Source organism: Rhododendron vialii, chromosome 10a (assembly GCF_030253575.1).
Source record: "Rhododendron vialii isolate Sample 1 chromosome 10a, ASM3025357v1".
In the NCBI taxonomy this organism is placed as follows: domain Eukaryota; kingdom Viridiplantae; phylum Streptophyta; class Magnoliopsida; order Ericales; family Ericaceae; genus Rhododendron; species Rhododendron vialii.
Window position 1 is genome coordinate 4,351,878 of NC_080566.1, and position 17,148 is coordinate 4,369,025.

At 38.1% G+C, this 17,148-nt stretch overlaps 1 protein-coding gene across 1 annotated transcript; it reads left to right on the forward strand.

Annotated features, from left to right (window-relative positions):
• Window positions 1-15,740: 15,740 nt before the first annotated feature.
• Window positions 15,741-16,347, forward strand: LOC131304264 (protein DMP8-like). Its single transcript, XM_058331441.1, has one exon. The coding sequence runs from the start codon at window positions 15,790-15,792 to the stop codon at window positions 16,321-16,323; it is 534 nt and encodes a 177-aa protein (XP_058187424.1). The 5' UTR covers window positions 15,741-15,789; the 3' UTR covers window positions 16,324-16,347.
• Window positions 16,348-17,148: the final 801 nt, after the last annotated feature.

A 17,148-nucleotide genomic window follows, 5' to 3' on the forward strand; every position in this document is an offset into this window, starting at 1 on the left:
CACAGATATACGTGATTTCCAAAAATCGAGTACGTCTACAGGAGCGAAAGAGCGGCTATTGTTCTTATTATCACAGTGGAAGAACGTGCCCCCACTCAACTTTCTAGCTATAACTAATCTTTTGTCCATAATTTTGTAATGTCCTTCAATGATTCCCCTCTAACATTTTATATGTTCTACCTATGTTCTCATAACTGATCATTTTTGTTACTTCAAAAAACCCACCTAGTATATCCCTACCTTGCTTATTTTGTTATAAATTCCTTTACACCTTTGGATCACCATCCTTGATTTTTGCTATGGTTTTCGCAAACCATAGGGTGTTTCCTCAATCCGACGTCATCCTCGTTCAGAATTTTCGGGGAATTTATAAGATTCTTTAGGGTTAGATTTGACATTTCCATAGACTTCGAGTTGGTGCTGTGCAGTAAGGTGCACAACACCATGCTGCGTACTTTCGAGCCATTAAATCGTGTATTCAACGGTTCGGATTTCATCTCAGCAACCAACGATCGAGATCGAGTTATTCATTATCGAGATGAAATCTGAGCCGTTAGATGTACGATCCGACGGCTCGAAGGTGCATAGCAGGGTGCTACGCACACCACTGCTCAGCATCATCCCCCAATTGCATTTCCATGGACAAGAGGTGGGAGATGATAAAGCTTTTCCATCTTCAATCTTTTTTTTTTAATCAGCAAAAATAATAATTAACTCATAACACGAAGTACAGAACTAATAGGGTCATGGGTACACCGGCCTGACCATTCATCACCCTCATCTCTTAACTATACGGAGGAAACTAATTTAGACCCAACAAGCTTAGTCCAAACCAGGGCAAAAACCCAAAAACGGCCCGGGTTGGAAAGGAACCAACCCAGCCCAAACACCCAAACCTCACAGCCCAAACAACCAAACCTCACAGCCCAAACAAAAACCTACACCTGCAAAAAAGAAAGAAAAAAACCTTAAAACCTAGCCAACCTACAGCCTCCACCGGACCACCCCTGCCACCACCACAGCCCACAAAAACCACTGGACAGCAGCACCCAAAACTCCAGCCAAACCGCAAATCTTCCAATCGCCGCTGTCCAAAATGCCCAACAATCACATCCCTCCTCCATCAGCAGCCACCAAAACCGAAAAACGGCTATGCACGTTCGCACACACCAACCAAACAAACAGGAGCAGAAAGGACATCCACAGATTGGAATAGAAGTGGCAATGCCGGAGAAGCTATGCACGCTCGCAGCCACCAACCAAACAAACGGCTATTCAATCTTTTTTTACGAATGAAGCTTGTTGCTTCGTTTTGCCATTACTCTTTTTTTTTTTTACCTTCTTTATTTTTTAATTTTCTTTTAGCCTTTCAGTAGTGTCCCTTGGGACCCACATGACAGCTGGCTTCGTGCATGCTATGCACAACACAACTGGCCAAGAGTATGGTACAGTGCTGTGAATCTGTGGATAACTTGTTTTCATGAACCGTATCTAGTCTCCTTCAACTCATCAACCGTATAACTAACACAACCATGTTCAATAATAGTCGAAATGGACAGCTGAGATTACGTGACTCCGTGAATAAAATTATTATTTTTTAAATAAGCACTTATTTTTTGAATTAAAAGTAATGTATAATGAGAGAATGACATATATCGTAAAGCGAAAAAATAAGTATTTCAACCAATGTCTAATCTTCTCCCTCACAGGACGGTAATCATGGATTTGAGTCAGTGATGAGCAGGTATCACGAGCAGGTATCACGTTGTGCTCACTTGGCCCATCCGAGTTGTTCATTGCGTTTTTGGACGGCTCTAATTTGGAGACAGAAAAATGAGAGAGAAAGTGTTAGGATGAGAAGAGATAAAGAGCTTCAATACGAACCGTTTAAAAGTGTATTGAACGGGTCAAATATACCGAGCGGGTACCACAAGGGATATATCCACCCCGAAACCGAAAAATTTATCCACCTAACCTGACCACTATTGATCAACATTCATTTCTTCACCCATACAACACAAACACCATAAAACAAAGAGATAGAGACAGACACGTACCTATCAACTTGGAAATTGACTCTCATGTATACTAGTTGATAGTTTTGCTTCCATACATACGTATCATCAGTCCTCAGCATGGATTTACATATCCGCCGTTACGTACCGTATAAGTTCTCTAAAGCCCTTTTTCAGTCCTCTGGTACTGCTACACTTTGCTAAGCTCCCGAAGGTTTAAGCACTTTTATAAAAAATTTGGGTTCACTTTTTTATTATATGATAGGGTACTCTAGGGTTTAGACATTTTTGTAGGATTTTAAGGTTCACTTTCCTATTATAGGGTTTTAGTGATTTAAGCATTTTCATAGAGTTTAGAATTTTAGACACTTTCATAAGATACCTTAAGATTTAAGTCGTGTGGACTTGTGGCTTTACAAAATTATTAGGTAGATTTGTAGGCTTATGAAATATGTCCATAGCGGACCTATCACTAAATCTCCCTAACTAGTAATTAACTACTAATAACTGCCACTTTAAATTCAAATCAACAACGATTAAACCTTAGCGAAAATCAAAAAACGTTTCACCAATCTTCATACCTGCGAAAATCTCCCTTCGCAAAAAATCCAACCACCCAATGGAACAAACCAGATGAGAAGAAATCGGAATCAAAATCTACAACGCCCCCCCCTCCAAACGAAGAACATGCCTTAAACATGTCCTTACCTTCCTCCACCTGCCGCCACTACCTTCGTGGCTGCAGACGGCAGCAAGAAAAGCCGCACCGTGGGGATTCTGGATTTTTTTTTATGTTGCATTTATGCCGTTTCATTCTCCGTCGATCGCGGTTTTAGTGGATGAGAGGGATTGATTTTCTTCTTATCAGCGATGCCCTAAAAAATCATCAGGGCTATTGAAATAGAAGATGTTATAATATATATACTTCTTGTTAGAGAAACCTACACCAGGCCAACATGAATTTCACAGTGGGTTTCCAAACACAAAATCTCAACCCAAATACATCTAGTAGACATGGCGAATCCAGTGAAGGCCTACCAACGTGTCGGTTCGGCCCAGGGTTTAACTAGTTTCGACCCGAACCCCAAATTAATTGGCAATAACCAAAACTTAACCCATGGTCAAAAATTGGGTAATGACCGCCCGGATTGATTCGGGTATCTATCGTTCAGAAGGTTGCGAATTTGCCAGCCACAGCCGGAAAAAGAAACGGAAATGCATGCTAGGGACTACGAGTTAAAAGCTACGAAAGGGTCACGAAGCACAACGGGCTTATGTTCAATGGGTCTAGAGCCATTACTGAAGCTGAAGGCTAAATAAACAAAAAAAAAAAAGGAAGGAAAAAGTAAAAGTAAAACTGAACACGGGAATTAAAGAGATAATTAAGAACAAAAAAGGAATCTCTCTCCTCCAAAATTCCAACACTTCTAATCACAACTTCAAGATTTCTGCGGTAGGATTAAATGATATATCACAGAATCACATTCCTAACTTTTTTGATCTCTTGTCAATTTTCTGAGATGAAATACTATTATTCCCAAACCTTGAAAACATGAGATGAAGATTAGGGTTTCAAGAAAAAAAAAATATGGAACTGGGAGAAATCAAACTACTCAGTAAAGAAACAACAAAACGGTGACGGGCGGCAACCGGACGACCATCCCCTTAGTGGATCGTGACTGTACCGCGACGGAGGCGAGAGGGAAAACGGTGACGGGCTGGCTCTGGACTCTGGAGCACAAAACCCTTCAGATTTCCTCGATTCGATGTCGTCCTCGTTCGGAATTTCCGGGGAATAATCAAGATTCTTTGGGGTCAAATTAGACACTTCCATGGACAAAGAGGTGGGAGATGATAAGGGAAAAGGATGGTTTATGACGTATTTTGATAATTAATACTCGTCAAGAACATGCTAAAAATATTTGTTAATGCTGAAAATGTCATTGACGAATATTAATTATCAAACCGCGTTCTTGACTGTGCGATTATGCGAATCACATTAGCGTGGAGGGATAAAGCTTCAATCTTCAAGCCTTTTTTTACGAACTGAAGTTTTGTTCAATTGTCCTTGGCGCACGAACTGATGCTTGTTGCTTCGTTTTGCCATCACCCATTCTTTTCTACTTTGTTTTTTATATATATACCCTTTCAGTAAGGGCCCTTGGGACCCACATGACAACTGGCTTCGTGACCATTTCGTAGCTCGTAACTCGTAAGCCCTAGCATTTTTCAAATAAAAAAAAAACGAAAATGCTAAGGATTATGAGTTAAAAGGTACAAAAGAGTCACTAGGCCACACTAGATTAAATGGCATATCACATAATCACATTCTTAACTTTTTTTTTCTCTTGTCAAGTTTCTGAGATGAAATATTATTCCCAAACCTTATGTAAGGACCAAATTCCGGAGCCTTTGTGTATTGGTAATTTCGCTTAACAAAAAACATACTGTAATTTTCATTGAGTTGTAATTTTATTAATTATTTTTTATAGGTTAGTGAGTCTGTATAGGATTAGAGTCGAAGGAAACATATTTATTTGTAATTGACAGTGAGCAAATTGGATAAAAAGGAATCGACTATAACAAGATGAATTCTGACGAAGACGGATTGATGGAGGAATTGATTTGGATATCAATCGGAATCTACTGCCTTCTAATTGAGAGAAGTAACGTAGAAAAAAAGTCAACACAAAAGGACTAATTATGGACATGGACTTTTCATTCCTAGGGTTTTACCACATCCATATATATAAAAAGAAAAGAGGTAGTAAAAGCAACGTGGGACATGCCACATATAATATATTATATTATACTATACTATAAAAAGAGAAAAAGAGAGGTGTGCGGCATATCCAAGCAACATGTATTTTTGAGAGCTATTTTTATTAGGTCTGGTGGAGGGCTTGTGGACTCAAAATCGTTGGCAATCAAGATCACTGAGTGCGATATACGTGTTACTCGGCAGGTAATACTTAAAACGTTGTGAGAATTTACATTGTTTGGATATATATATATATATATATATATATATATATATATATATATATATATATATATATATATATATATATATATACGAGGCGGTCCGGGGACACGTAAAAAAAACCCTTAAAAAAACACTCCAAATCTTAATCTCATAGTTTCCGATCAAATTTTGATGATCCGAGCCGCTCAATATGTTCAGAACGTGATTTTAAGGGTGCTCGCGAGAAACTAGCAAAAAAACTAACCGGGAAGGGCTTGATTTGAGCAGTTTTTTATTGGACCGTTCAATAAAGTTCAATAAAAAACTATTTGGATGAAGCCCTTTCCGGTCTTTTTTTTTGCTGATTTCTCGCGGGCACTCTTAAAATCACGTTCTGATCACATTGAGTGGCCCGGATCATCAAAATTCGATCGGGAACTATGAAGTGTTTTTTTAAGGGTTTTTTTAAGTGTCTCCGGAACCGCCCCGATATATATATATATATATATATATATATATATATATATATATATATATATATATATATATATATATGTAACTACACAATAATTATAGTGATTTGATTTTTTTTCGTGGTTTTTACCCATTCAGGGGTTCTCCACGTATATCTCTGCGTTGTGAGATTGTTTGCTTGCGTGGTTTTTACTGGTAGAGTAACTTAGTGATTCGCATTCATACTTTTAGAGATTTTTGCGGATTAATAGGGAACCTGTTTTTTCACCTTGAAAACATGAGATGAAGATTGGGGAATGTACCAAAGCAAAAGAACTTTGGAGTAACATTCCCTCGAGCCATTTAATGAGAGGGAACTTTGAGACTCCCTTTCAAGATTTGATTTCCCGTAACTTGAGATGCAACAAAATCCTTGAGAATGGCTATGATATTCCTTGGCATATATTGTTTATTACTTCCCTTTGGCAAATCTGGATGGATAGAAATAAGAAAAGTTTTGATAACATTGAGACTCCAAGCTGTGTGTCAGTGCCAGAAATATCATGACTTATTCCAAGGAAATTGTGGAAGCATTCAAATCCCCACTCATTATGGGCTCTCAACAGACTTGTCTAATATCTTGGATAAATCCCTCTATAGGTAATGTCAAGCTCAATATGGATAGCTGTTGGTACGAAATGAATGGGAAAGGAGGCTTTGGAGGACTATTCAGAGATCACACGGGTGATTGGATCATGGGCTTTTACGGAATGAGACACTTCTCATCAAGCCTGAAAGCAGAGATGTGGAGCATCTACACATGGCTAAAGATCATTTTGGAAAGGAAACTAAAGAACGTGACAATTGAATCCGACTCACTCACAGCTGTCAACCTGATCAAGGAAGGGAACCCACACAATCACCCACATAGTGTGCTCATAAATGAAGCTCGCTTCATCATGGCCAAAACAGATACTTTGATCGAGCACACCTATTGCTCAACAAATCAATGCGCGGACCACCTCGCAAGAATGAGAATCGAGCAGATAGAGGAGCTTGTTTTTGTTATGAACATGCCCATATCTCTTAGGGAATTTGTTATTCGAGACCGCCTGAATATCAGGCAGGTGTTAGACTAAGTTTAGGCGCTGTGTTTAGACTATGGGCCTAAGGAATTTGTGTGTAACCCGTATGTGGTACTCGTGTTCATAATCTAATCTGGTATTCCGCTTGACAAAAAAAAAAGATTAGGGTTTCAAAAAAATGGAAGTAGGAGAAATCAAAAACTAGTAAAGAAATAACAAAATGGTGACGGCCGGCCGCAACCCGACGACCATCCCCATAGTGGATCGTGACTTAACGACGACGGAGGCGAGAGGGAAAACGGTGACGCCCTCGCTCTGGACTCTGGAGCACAAAACCTTCAGATTTCCTCGATCCAATGTCGTCCTCGTTCAGAATTTTCGGGGAATAATTCTTCAGGTTCAAATTTGAAACTTTTTTTTTTTGGGTGAATCGAAAGAGTTAGAAATTCATTATTTCTTTTTGCCGACAAATAAAACTAAAGAGCTAGAAATTCATTAAAGACTGGATAATACAACTATAGGGTGCAACTAATATGAAAAAAGTCTAAAAAGATATATTGCACACATAAAGACAAATGAACAATCAAATCAAATGAATGATACATCTACCGATAAATTAATTCGGATGTCCGATGTCATATACGTAGGATGTCGTTAAGCACATGTTACGGTAGTCTCACTAATGATGAGGCTTCCTGTAACAACCCTGATTTTTGGTAAATAAAAATTTCGTTAAATATTTAAATTTTATTTTAATTACTTAGATTTGCTATTAAAAAATTTCTTCTTAATTTTAATAATCCGTCATAATTAGATTTGAGACTTATAAAATTATATCTTTCACGCCGAGCAATCTAGTCATTTTTCTAAAGACAAGTATACTTATAAAAGCATTTGTATATTTTCCTAACGAGTTAGATAAAATCTTTAAATCATATTTCTTGGCTAGAAATCCTACTTGGCAAGTAGAGCTAGTTTCCAACCGGTTAGTTGGAGGAACCGAACCACCGATTCACCTAGTTACAATACCCTAAACCTAATTGGACCTTTTAGACCATCTTTGAGCCTTATGAACCCCTCCAAACCCTATAGGACCATTAGACTATAGAAGTAATCATTTTTACTCCCATGACAAGTCATTTCAAACCCTAATTATTACCAATATTCCTTTACCCCTTGGTCCATAATTGTTAGGGGAATTTTTGTCCTTTGGTTAATAGACATTTTACTTGCCAATAAGCATGACAAGACAAGTCATACATGGAATCTCATCATTTTGCTTCCTTTTTGGCAGCAAGGCTAGCTTTGCCATGCATGCACACCTATGTTCTAACCTTAAACCTAATAATCCTAGACTTACTTTCCTAGACACACACATATATACTCTTAAATATATATATACACCAATATATATATATATATATATATGTACCAGAGAGAGAGAGAGAGAGAGAGACAGAGAGAGAGAGAGAGGCCGGATGGAAGAGGGAGGTGGAGTGTGTGATTGTATTTTGTTCTCCTTTACAAGCAACCTTTAGCCCTTAGGGCTATTTGCCTATTGCCAACTCATTTCTAGTCAATTTTCTAGCATAGAATCCTAGCTTTTAATCATCATAGACCTAGCTCTTATTACCCTAGATTTTGACTACAAACCTAGACTAGGATTGACCATACATGGAAGGCTATACCTGTAACGCCCCGACTTTTCGGAAGCAAAATAAAGTAAAATTTTAAGAAAATTTGCTAAATAAATATAATTTTCCAAAATAAAGTTCAGCTATTACAGTCACAAGATAAATTTACTGATTCAAAATACATTAATTTTAGAGCTGACTCTAGGTTTGATACAAATCCAAAACATACTCGATCTTCGTTCCTGATATTCTTTCCGTGTTGAACTGCAACATCTTTGAATTCTTTCCATTGAATCCTGCGCCCACTGGGAAATTGATTGCCGAAGCAAACGATTTGCCAGGATACAGACATATCCGTGAGTGATAAATCACCCAGTAGAATAATCCAACCCAACCACCCCTCTTACTTTACAGCTAACAAGCAACAAGGTAATAATAATGCGAAAGAGCAGAATAAGAATTTACAAACACCAATTTTATTACTATTCATTATCCTGATGTGAAATCTAAGATCCATCCGCGAGATCTTTCCTCCCTCAACCGCTAGCCATGCTCGGTCCCAGGAGATCACTTCCCTTTGCTGTCGCAGATGCACATAAGTTATGTACCGAGTATGCATCCCAATAACTACAACAAGGGGAAAGCTTATCATGCCTGAATCACAACCAGGGTTCGCCTATCTTATATATCACTTAGCCATCATCACTGGACACACGTCAGTTTATCAATTCATCACTGGACACATGTCAGTTTCAATCTCATCACAAATCTCAACATCACTCCTGCAGGCAATCTAGAAATAAAACTTTTCAATTCATCCATTATCTAGCATCGTCTAGGTGAATTCTACTCGCATACCACCCCATGTCTCTAGGGTCCAATCTAGCATTCAAAATCAAGTAATAGTGCAATATACAATTAAAACGAATAATAATTAAAATAAACTACAAGCAAACAATCACACAACCTTTTATGAATGGGCCGTTGCCCTTAATCTCGTATGGCCAAGATGATAATAAGAGTAAGAGCCTTTTTTTTTTTAAAGAATTTAAAAAAATATTTTTTTAGGCTCTCATTAATTATTTCTAAGTAATTAGATTAATTAAAAATTAATAAAATACATTAATTAGATACAAATATTGAAATATTTATCATAATCTAAATAAGAGTCCTAAAGGTCCTACACAACCAGTGGAGTATCAAAAGTTGGGTTCGAAAGGTCACGGGATTAATTTAAATAAAGATGTTAAATAAAGTGGCCGAAAGTGAAGTAAATAGATAATAAATAATTTACAAATTAAAATATGTTACGGTTAACAAAATTTCATCTTCAGAATGTAGAGAGTCTAAATAAAATTACTCGGGCATTAATAATAAGGTTTATAAGGTCGTAAAGAATTTTTGATTTGGAAACGCTATAGAAATAACAATAAATAGTAAATTAAATAAGAAAAAAAATTAATTTAACAAGATATCATCTTTGAGATGCAAGGAGTCTAGAAAAAATTAGTTTTGGTGTTAAAACATTGTTTGGAAGGTCGCAAAGATTTTTCGTTTGTAAACTTTGATAGATAACTAATAAATAATTTAATAAATAGATAATTAAATAAAAAAAAATATGATCTTATCAAGTTATGATCTTTCAGGTGTGAAAAGTCTAGAAAAAATAGTCTGGGCGTCAAAAATGGTGTTCGGGAGGTCGCAAAATTGTTTCGAAATGTTTAAAACCAACTTAATCTACCAGATAAATTAAACTGATATAATTAATACGTTTTATACTAAGTTGATATTATATTGTAAGAAACTAATATCATGTCAGTAGTTTTTCATAATATTAATATCACACAGGTTGTAAAATAAATATCAGAGGGGTTATCTTCTTCGTAAATAATTACAAATAAAGTGTCGGGCTCAAAAATAATATCAAATTGGTGAATACCGCAGAAAACGCGCATTGAACTATATTTGTTTCGTTCGGGACATAGGGTTAAGCATATAAACACTTAATATACTTGGAGAAGAGGTTTGATAGGATTATAGCACCTTGAATTTGATCGGATTGATTTAAAAAAAACGAATCTTGAATTTTGGGGAAGAAAACTTCGGGTTCTTTGATCGGGAGACCGTGGAATCGAATTGGACGATGTTTGGCGATGCTAGGAGCTGGGGAAAAAGTTTGGAACGGTCAATTTGGGTTTCGGTTGGTTTTTGGACACAAACCCACTTTTCTCTCTCTCTTTCTCTCTCTAAAACTCCATGGATTGAAACTTCGTTTTCTCTGATTTTTCTCTCTCTTCTAAACTGGTGGGGCGTGGGGAATATTGTGATGTAAATTTCGTGGGTCAATGGGGTGGGATATTTATAGGAGAATTTTGGTGGAAGAGGATAAGAGTGAATTTAATGGGGTTGGGTTCATGGGATTTAAAATAGACGAATTTGGCTTGATTTAAGGGTTAGGAAGGAAGTATAGACTGAGTAGAAGACGGAGAGACGGAAGGAATTTGTATTTGTGCATGCATATAATTTGTGTGTAGAAAAATTTTAAAAAGAATACATGTATATATTACATGCAATATTATATTTAGGAAAAAAAATTTGGATTAAAAATTCGGATCGTTACAACACCTTAGCCTAATCAAACCTTACCTTAGACTTGTAAGACTTGCCATGATTACCTAGATTTACCCTAGAAAGCATAAGATCCTAGTTAGTTTATAGCCTTAAGCCTAAAAGATTGGACAAGACAAGACTTGGCATGCTTTCAAGCTTGATTGAACATGACAATGGAGCAAAATCTATGAGAGAGAGAGAGATATGGCCGGGTATGGAGGGAGAGGAGGAGGCTAAGTTTTGGCTATAAATAGCACCCCATGTTTGCCATTCAACTCACACCTTCACTCCTTTGCTCTCACTTCTCTTTAGAAACCATTTTCATTTCCAGTCAGCTTACTGCCCTTCACAAATCTCCATTTTTCTCCTGCTTAAAGTAGTTTTTAGAACCAACTCCCTTCGGGAACGTTGTAGAGCACTTCGAGACCTTCAAGTTAGAATGAAGAACCACCCCAATCGGTGAAGAAATGACAAAGATATTGGCATCCGAAGTTCAGTAAAAATCTCAGATTTTCATTTCCAGACAGCATACTGTCTCTTCATTTATCACCATTTTTCTCCTACCTAAAGTAGTTTCTAGGATCAACTTCCTTCACGAAAGTTGTAGAGCATTTCGAGAGCTTCAATTTCGACCCAAGAACGATCATATTTGGCCAAATATTGACCGAGTTACTGCCATCCAAAATTTGGTCCAGATTTGCGAGTTTCACCGCCCGTAGAAAACTTCCGACTAGCTTATTTGGCCCCGACTAATTTCGGATCAAGGTAGATAAATCTCTACTCATTCTCCCTAGTATAACTTTAGTTATTTTTGCTTATGATAAGGCAAGTTAAAGTATTAGAAATAATTAGCAAGCTCGTTTTACAAAATTTTGAAATAACATTACGATCATGTAGATTAATCTTACTCACTATCTCTATGTATAACGTAGGATCATCTTAACTCTTATCTCTAAGTATAAGCAGAATATTCTTGAGTATTTCCTTAGGTAGATAAGGTTATCTATTGCTTTAAATGCTATGTGTGATACTTGTATGCATGAGGAATTTGAAAAGAGCTTTCTTTAAAAAGATGAAAAGGAAGGGGAGTATGTTGAATATATTGACTTTATTTTCCGAATAAACATATGTCGCTTAGAATTTCTCAAAAGAAAGAAAGAACGGTTTTCGAAAGATAGAATTTGATACTTAAATAGAAGTATTCGTATTTTGATCTTTAGGATGGTTATGAGCATGATTATTAATATAGAATTGGATGATCTTGTTAGTTTAGTTTCAAGATTTCAATGGTTGATTTATGTTTGTGTATGTGAAAAATCCTACCGCGGAGTCTATGCATAAAAACGAGACACGGAAATTAATAAAATAGAAACATAACACCTAGGGTGTGGATAATGATGAGATGTGTTTTGAAACCGCAGTGTGGCCGGACTTGGTAGCCCATTGTGCGTATGAAAACTCGCGATGAGGCCGGACATGGTAGTCCACCGTGTGGATTGTGAAAACCGCAACGTGGCCGGACTTGGTAGCCCGTTGTGTGAATGAAAACCCACAATGTGATCGGACTTGGTAGCCCATTGCGTGGATTTGTGAAAACTTCAATGTGGCCGGACTTGGTAGCCCATTGTGAAGATTGCCAATGTGGCCGGACGTGCTAGCCTCATTGGTAATGGGACTTGGTTATCCGCGGAGAGGTGCCAATGCAAGTTTTGTGTGCCAATGGGAACCCGGTGCGGCGGAACCATTATGAGGATACTCGAAAACCCGGAACGGCGGAACCGAGGTTGGGTGTGTTGAAAATATTTTTGGAAATGATGAATTAGTATATGAAAAATGGTGACACGGTCTACGATGAGTCGCGTAGGAGAAACTCAGAAAATCATGGACACTAACGATAGTTTGAATAGCGAATGTGGATGTGTGATTGTTACTATTTGTCGTATATGATTTACTGGTTGTAAGTTATGGGTTAGTGGGTACGGTTTATTCTATTGAGCTCCAGTAGCTCACGGTGTTACCTTTGGTGACCCTGACATATTATATTGGTGGTGACGCCGGTATAATGTGTCAGACCTTGTAGATAAACAGAGAGAACTCTACACCTTGGAGGCTTTCAGAGTCGAAGAGCTGGCTGGAATGGAGGAGCAGACAGAGCTGTAGTTAGGGACCCTAATTTCCCTCCCTTGTGTAATAAAAGTACTTTTGTGATAGTTATGATGTAATAAAGAGCCAGACTCCATTTAGTTTTTCAATGAAATTACCTATTTAACGTTTCCAAAATTAGGGGCGTTACACTTCCATACAGAAACGATCGGTACAAACAAAGTGACTCTAACTCCCCCGGCAAGAGAACTGCGTGCATGTTTTTTTTTTTTTAGTAATGCCCTTGGGACCCACCTGACAGCATTTCGTGCATGCGATGGATGCACAACACGATAATACAGTATAATACTGTGAATCTAATCCCTTCGTTTTCTTTTCATGGGCCGTATAAGCCTCATTCAAATCATCAACTCATCAACCGTATAAATACCACAACCAGTTTAAAAAATTCCACCCATCTTCATACCAGAGAAAATCTCCCTTCGCAAAAAAATCCAACTTCCCGATGGAACAAACCAGAGGAGAAGAAATCGGAACCAAAAACCTTAACGCCACCTGTAACATCCTTGATTTATAAGGTGCTTTTAAGTGCTAAAGTGCAATTTTTCTTTGAAATTGTGCATGTGTGCCGTGTGTGTTTCTTTTAAAACAAAAAAAAAAAAAAAAAACCCATCAGGAGGGTTGTTCCAACGAGAGAGAGAGAGAGAGAGAGAGAGGGTGGAAAGAAGAGGAAGAAGAGTGATTGAAACCTCAATTCAGTAGGTAATTTTCAGTCCCTTTTGCTTAATTTCGTGTATGCTCAGCAGATTTTGGGACAGGTTAATAGGTTTCTGTTATGGGTTGATTTTTTTCATTCTTAGATTGTGAATTGGCTTTTGATTCCTTCTTGATATTTAAAGAACACTCTCATCTCGTTCTTTAGCCGCTGGAATCGTTGAAAACCGTTGAGAACTTGTCTTACTATGAAATTTTGAAATCTGCTCTGCATAATGATAATCTGTTGCTGGACAGATTCGTACAGCTCTGAGTTTGTCTATTTTCTCACCCTTTTATGTCGAAATTTACTTGGGTTTCTTCATGAAATCTGAACTAGATTTGATGCTTGTTCTTTTGGCTTTGGAATCACTTGAAAAGGTTAAGAACTCAATTTACTGTGAATTTTCGAATGTTAGTCTGATCCTGAGAATCTGTTTTGTGACAGATTTGCGAATTTGTTGTGTTTGCCTATTTTTATCATCAACACGCCGACCATGTTATTTTTTGGTAATTTTACTGGAGATGTCTCTATGTGTGTAGCATGTGCTGCAAAAATTTCAGAATTTTCTGAGTAGTATGGAAAAAGATAAAAATCATGAACCGAGCTGCTGTCAGATTCGCGTCTGGCCAGACAGCACAGACACGTGTTGGAAAAATGGACATATCTCCTAGCTCGGGTATCGGTTTTACCCACCGTTTCTTGATCCTGAAACTAAACTTGTATATCTTTCTAAATCTATAAAGATTGTGCCTTACTTTGGTCTGAGAAAAATCAGTTTTGGTTCCGAAGTTAATAGTTTGGTGATTTTGAAATTCTGGGCAGGTTTTGTAGCTGTGTTCTTCATCAATTTTGTCATAGTTAAATATACTTGCTGACTATGGGTTCTCATGAGTCTTAAACATTGATCAGTTGGTGTTGTTTTGGCGTTGGAAGTATTGGAAAAGATTGAGTGTGCAATTTTTAATGAGCATTCGATCGCAGACTGTTCTGCTGGAACTGTGTTTTCTGTTTTAGATGTGTAACTTTATTTGAGCGTATCTTGGTCATTCGGACTCTGTTTAGGACAAATTTTATATTGAGATTGATGTTCTGAGAGTGTACTTTCTAATGGTTATAGTCTCGGAATCTAACTCTAAACCTATAGAATACTATAGTCAAGAATCGATCAGTGGTTCTGTTGGATAATGTGTGAATTTGTGAAATTCTTGGTTTTTGGTACGAATTAGTGAATTTACTTTTGTTCGGCATACGTTATATAGTGGAATTGATGCAAAATATTATTAATGCATTTGTTAAAGCCTTAAAAGTATTTCTATACTAAAATGTTTGGCTTGTGGATAGGTGACGAATCGGTTAATCAAGGAGCACCGAAATCATAAGTTGTTCTTTCTTTTAGAGTACAAGGTGAGTGTTTGATTTATAGATATTGTTCTATATTGAATTAAACTTGAATGTTGGCTTAGTGCCCGATGATTGATTTTATGCCAAAAGGCTTTTATGCCTTAAATTATTAGCTGTGTGCCCGGTGATTGGCTTTATGCCATATGGCTTTATGCCTTAAATTATTGGCTGTGTGCCCGGTGATAGGCTTAATGCCAAAAGGCTTTTCGCCTTAAATTATTGGTTGTGGGCCCGGTGTTGCTTTTAATTGCTTGGTTCACTGTTTGACTGGTTGATAGACATCTTTTAGTTGTACCTTTAATATGGAATTGCATCCGGCCATGTCTCATAAACACTCCTGGATTCCATTTTGGAATCCAGTTTTGCAGGCGTTGTAGATATCCACTGCTGATCGTCGTGGGGTTGTACGCTCGCTTAGGGTAGCATGTCGCGCGGGAAGGCTGGACTAATTTGGCGAAATTTTGTAGATAGGGATGTAGTGCAGCCGATGTTTATATTTGGTTTATTGTATAGTTTAATGTTTTCTTAAGACTTCTGTTATGTTTGTAAGAACGTTAATTTTGCGTAATCAATAAAATGTCTGTTGGTTAATTTAATTTGCTAGAATTTGAGTTATAGGAATGGGCTGGTGGTTGATGTTGCACCCTCACGTCGATTTAGGCTCAATTGAGTGCTAGCCAGGGTGGGGTGTGACACCACCCTTCTTAACGAGGATCTCCCCACCGTCATCGCCGCGGCAGACAGCGCTAGGAAACCCAGCCCCGTTATGGCAAACGGTTTCCAGAAAACCCTCTCCAAGACCTCACTCCTCGTCAACTTCCTCCCCACCAGCACCCTCCTCACCTTTGAGACCCTCGTCCCCACCTTCTACCACGGTGGCGCCGCGTGCAACAGCGTCACCACCCTCATGCTCACCGCCCTGCTCACCCTGTGCGTGCTCTCCTGCTTCTTCTTCCACTTCACGGACAGCTTCAGCGTGGGCGGGCGGGTCTACTATGGGTTCGTCACGCCCTGCGGGCTGGTCGCGTTCAACCCGGGTATCGACGAGCCTAAAGATGACAAGTACAAGCTCGGGGTTGTGGATGTTGTCCACGCTGTTATGTCGGCCCTGGTGTTCTTGGCCATAGCGTTTTCGGACCGTCGGGTCTCGGGTTGCTTGTACCCGGGTCATGAGAAGGAGATTGATGAGGTTATGAATCAAGGGTTTCCTTTGATTATTGGGATTGTTTGCAGTGCGTTGTTTCTTGTGTTTCATAAGTATAGGCATGGCATTGGGTTCTTGGAGGCAGCAGCAGCTTGAAAATGGAGTAATTATTCAAAAATAGTCTGGGAGTATCGCCGTATGGTGCTTCAGACCATTTTACAACCACACGTTTCAGTGGAGTCTGTACACTTAGTGAGAATGTGTGATTATAAAGTGATCCGGGGTACAACGTAGCAGTACTTCCAAACTATTGTATAATTTTACTTGAAGATGATGTCGGTTTGTTTTCTTGTAGTATTGCTCGTTAAAAAAAAAAAAATGGCATGTAGTATTTCTGTGATTCAGTTTTAGTAATAAACGTGACATCAAAATTAAAATACTCCACCATTTTCTCGATCAATTTCACTTGATCGTGACTAATAAGTGCTCCCTCTATTTTGAATTTTCTGAATCTGCTATTGCTAGTCGACCATTGCTTCTGTACGCACATAGAATTTTTTTTTCTCAGCAAAAAAATTTATTAATCTCTGAAGAGATACAAAGATTAAAAGGACAAGGACATCCGAAGAAAAAATTACTAACCTAAGGCTACCGGAGACCCAAAACGTTGGCAAGAGACCAACAAAAAAGACCAAACCCAAACCCTAAAAAAACACCCTAAACATCCACTTACACCCAAAAAACAACCGCCAAACAAAGAGGACGCTTACAGTCACACCAAAGAAAAACAACAGCCACCACACATGGGAAGATGGAGTGCCGGGAAAACAACAACAAAATAACCTCAACAACAGCAAACTACTTTTGACTAACAAAACAAGCAAAAGATTCTGCAAAACAAAACCGGCCATAGAAGCAACCGAAAATAAAACCCCAACAACCGCAACAGAACACAAACAGTAGGCTAGCAGCAAAGACAGC

What these genes read in the sequence shown, in the direction of transcription:
- LOC131304264 (XM_058331441.1), top strand. Translation starts at nt 15,790, where the DNA reads ATGGCAAACGGTTTCCAGAAAACCCTCTCCAAGACCTCACTCCTCGTC.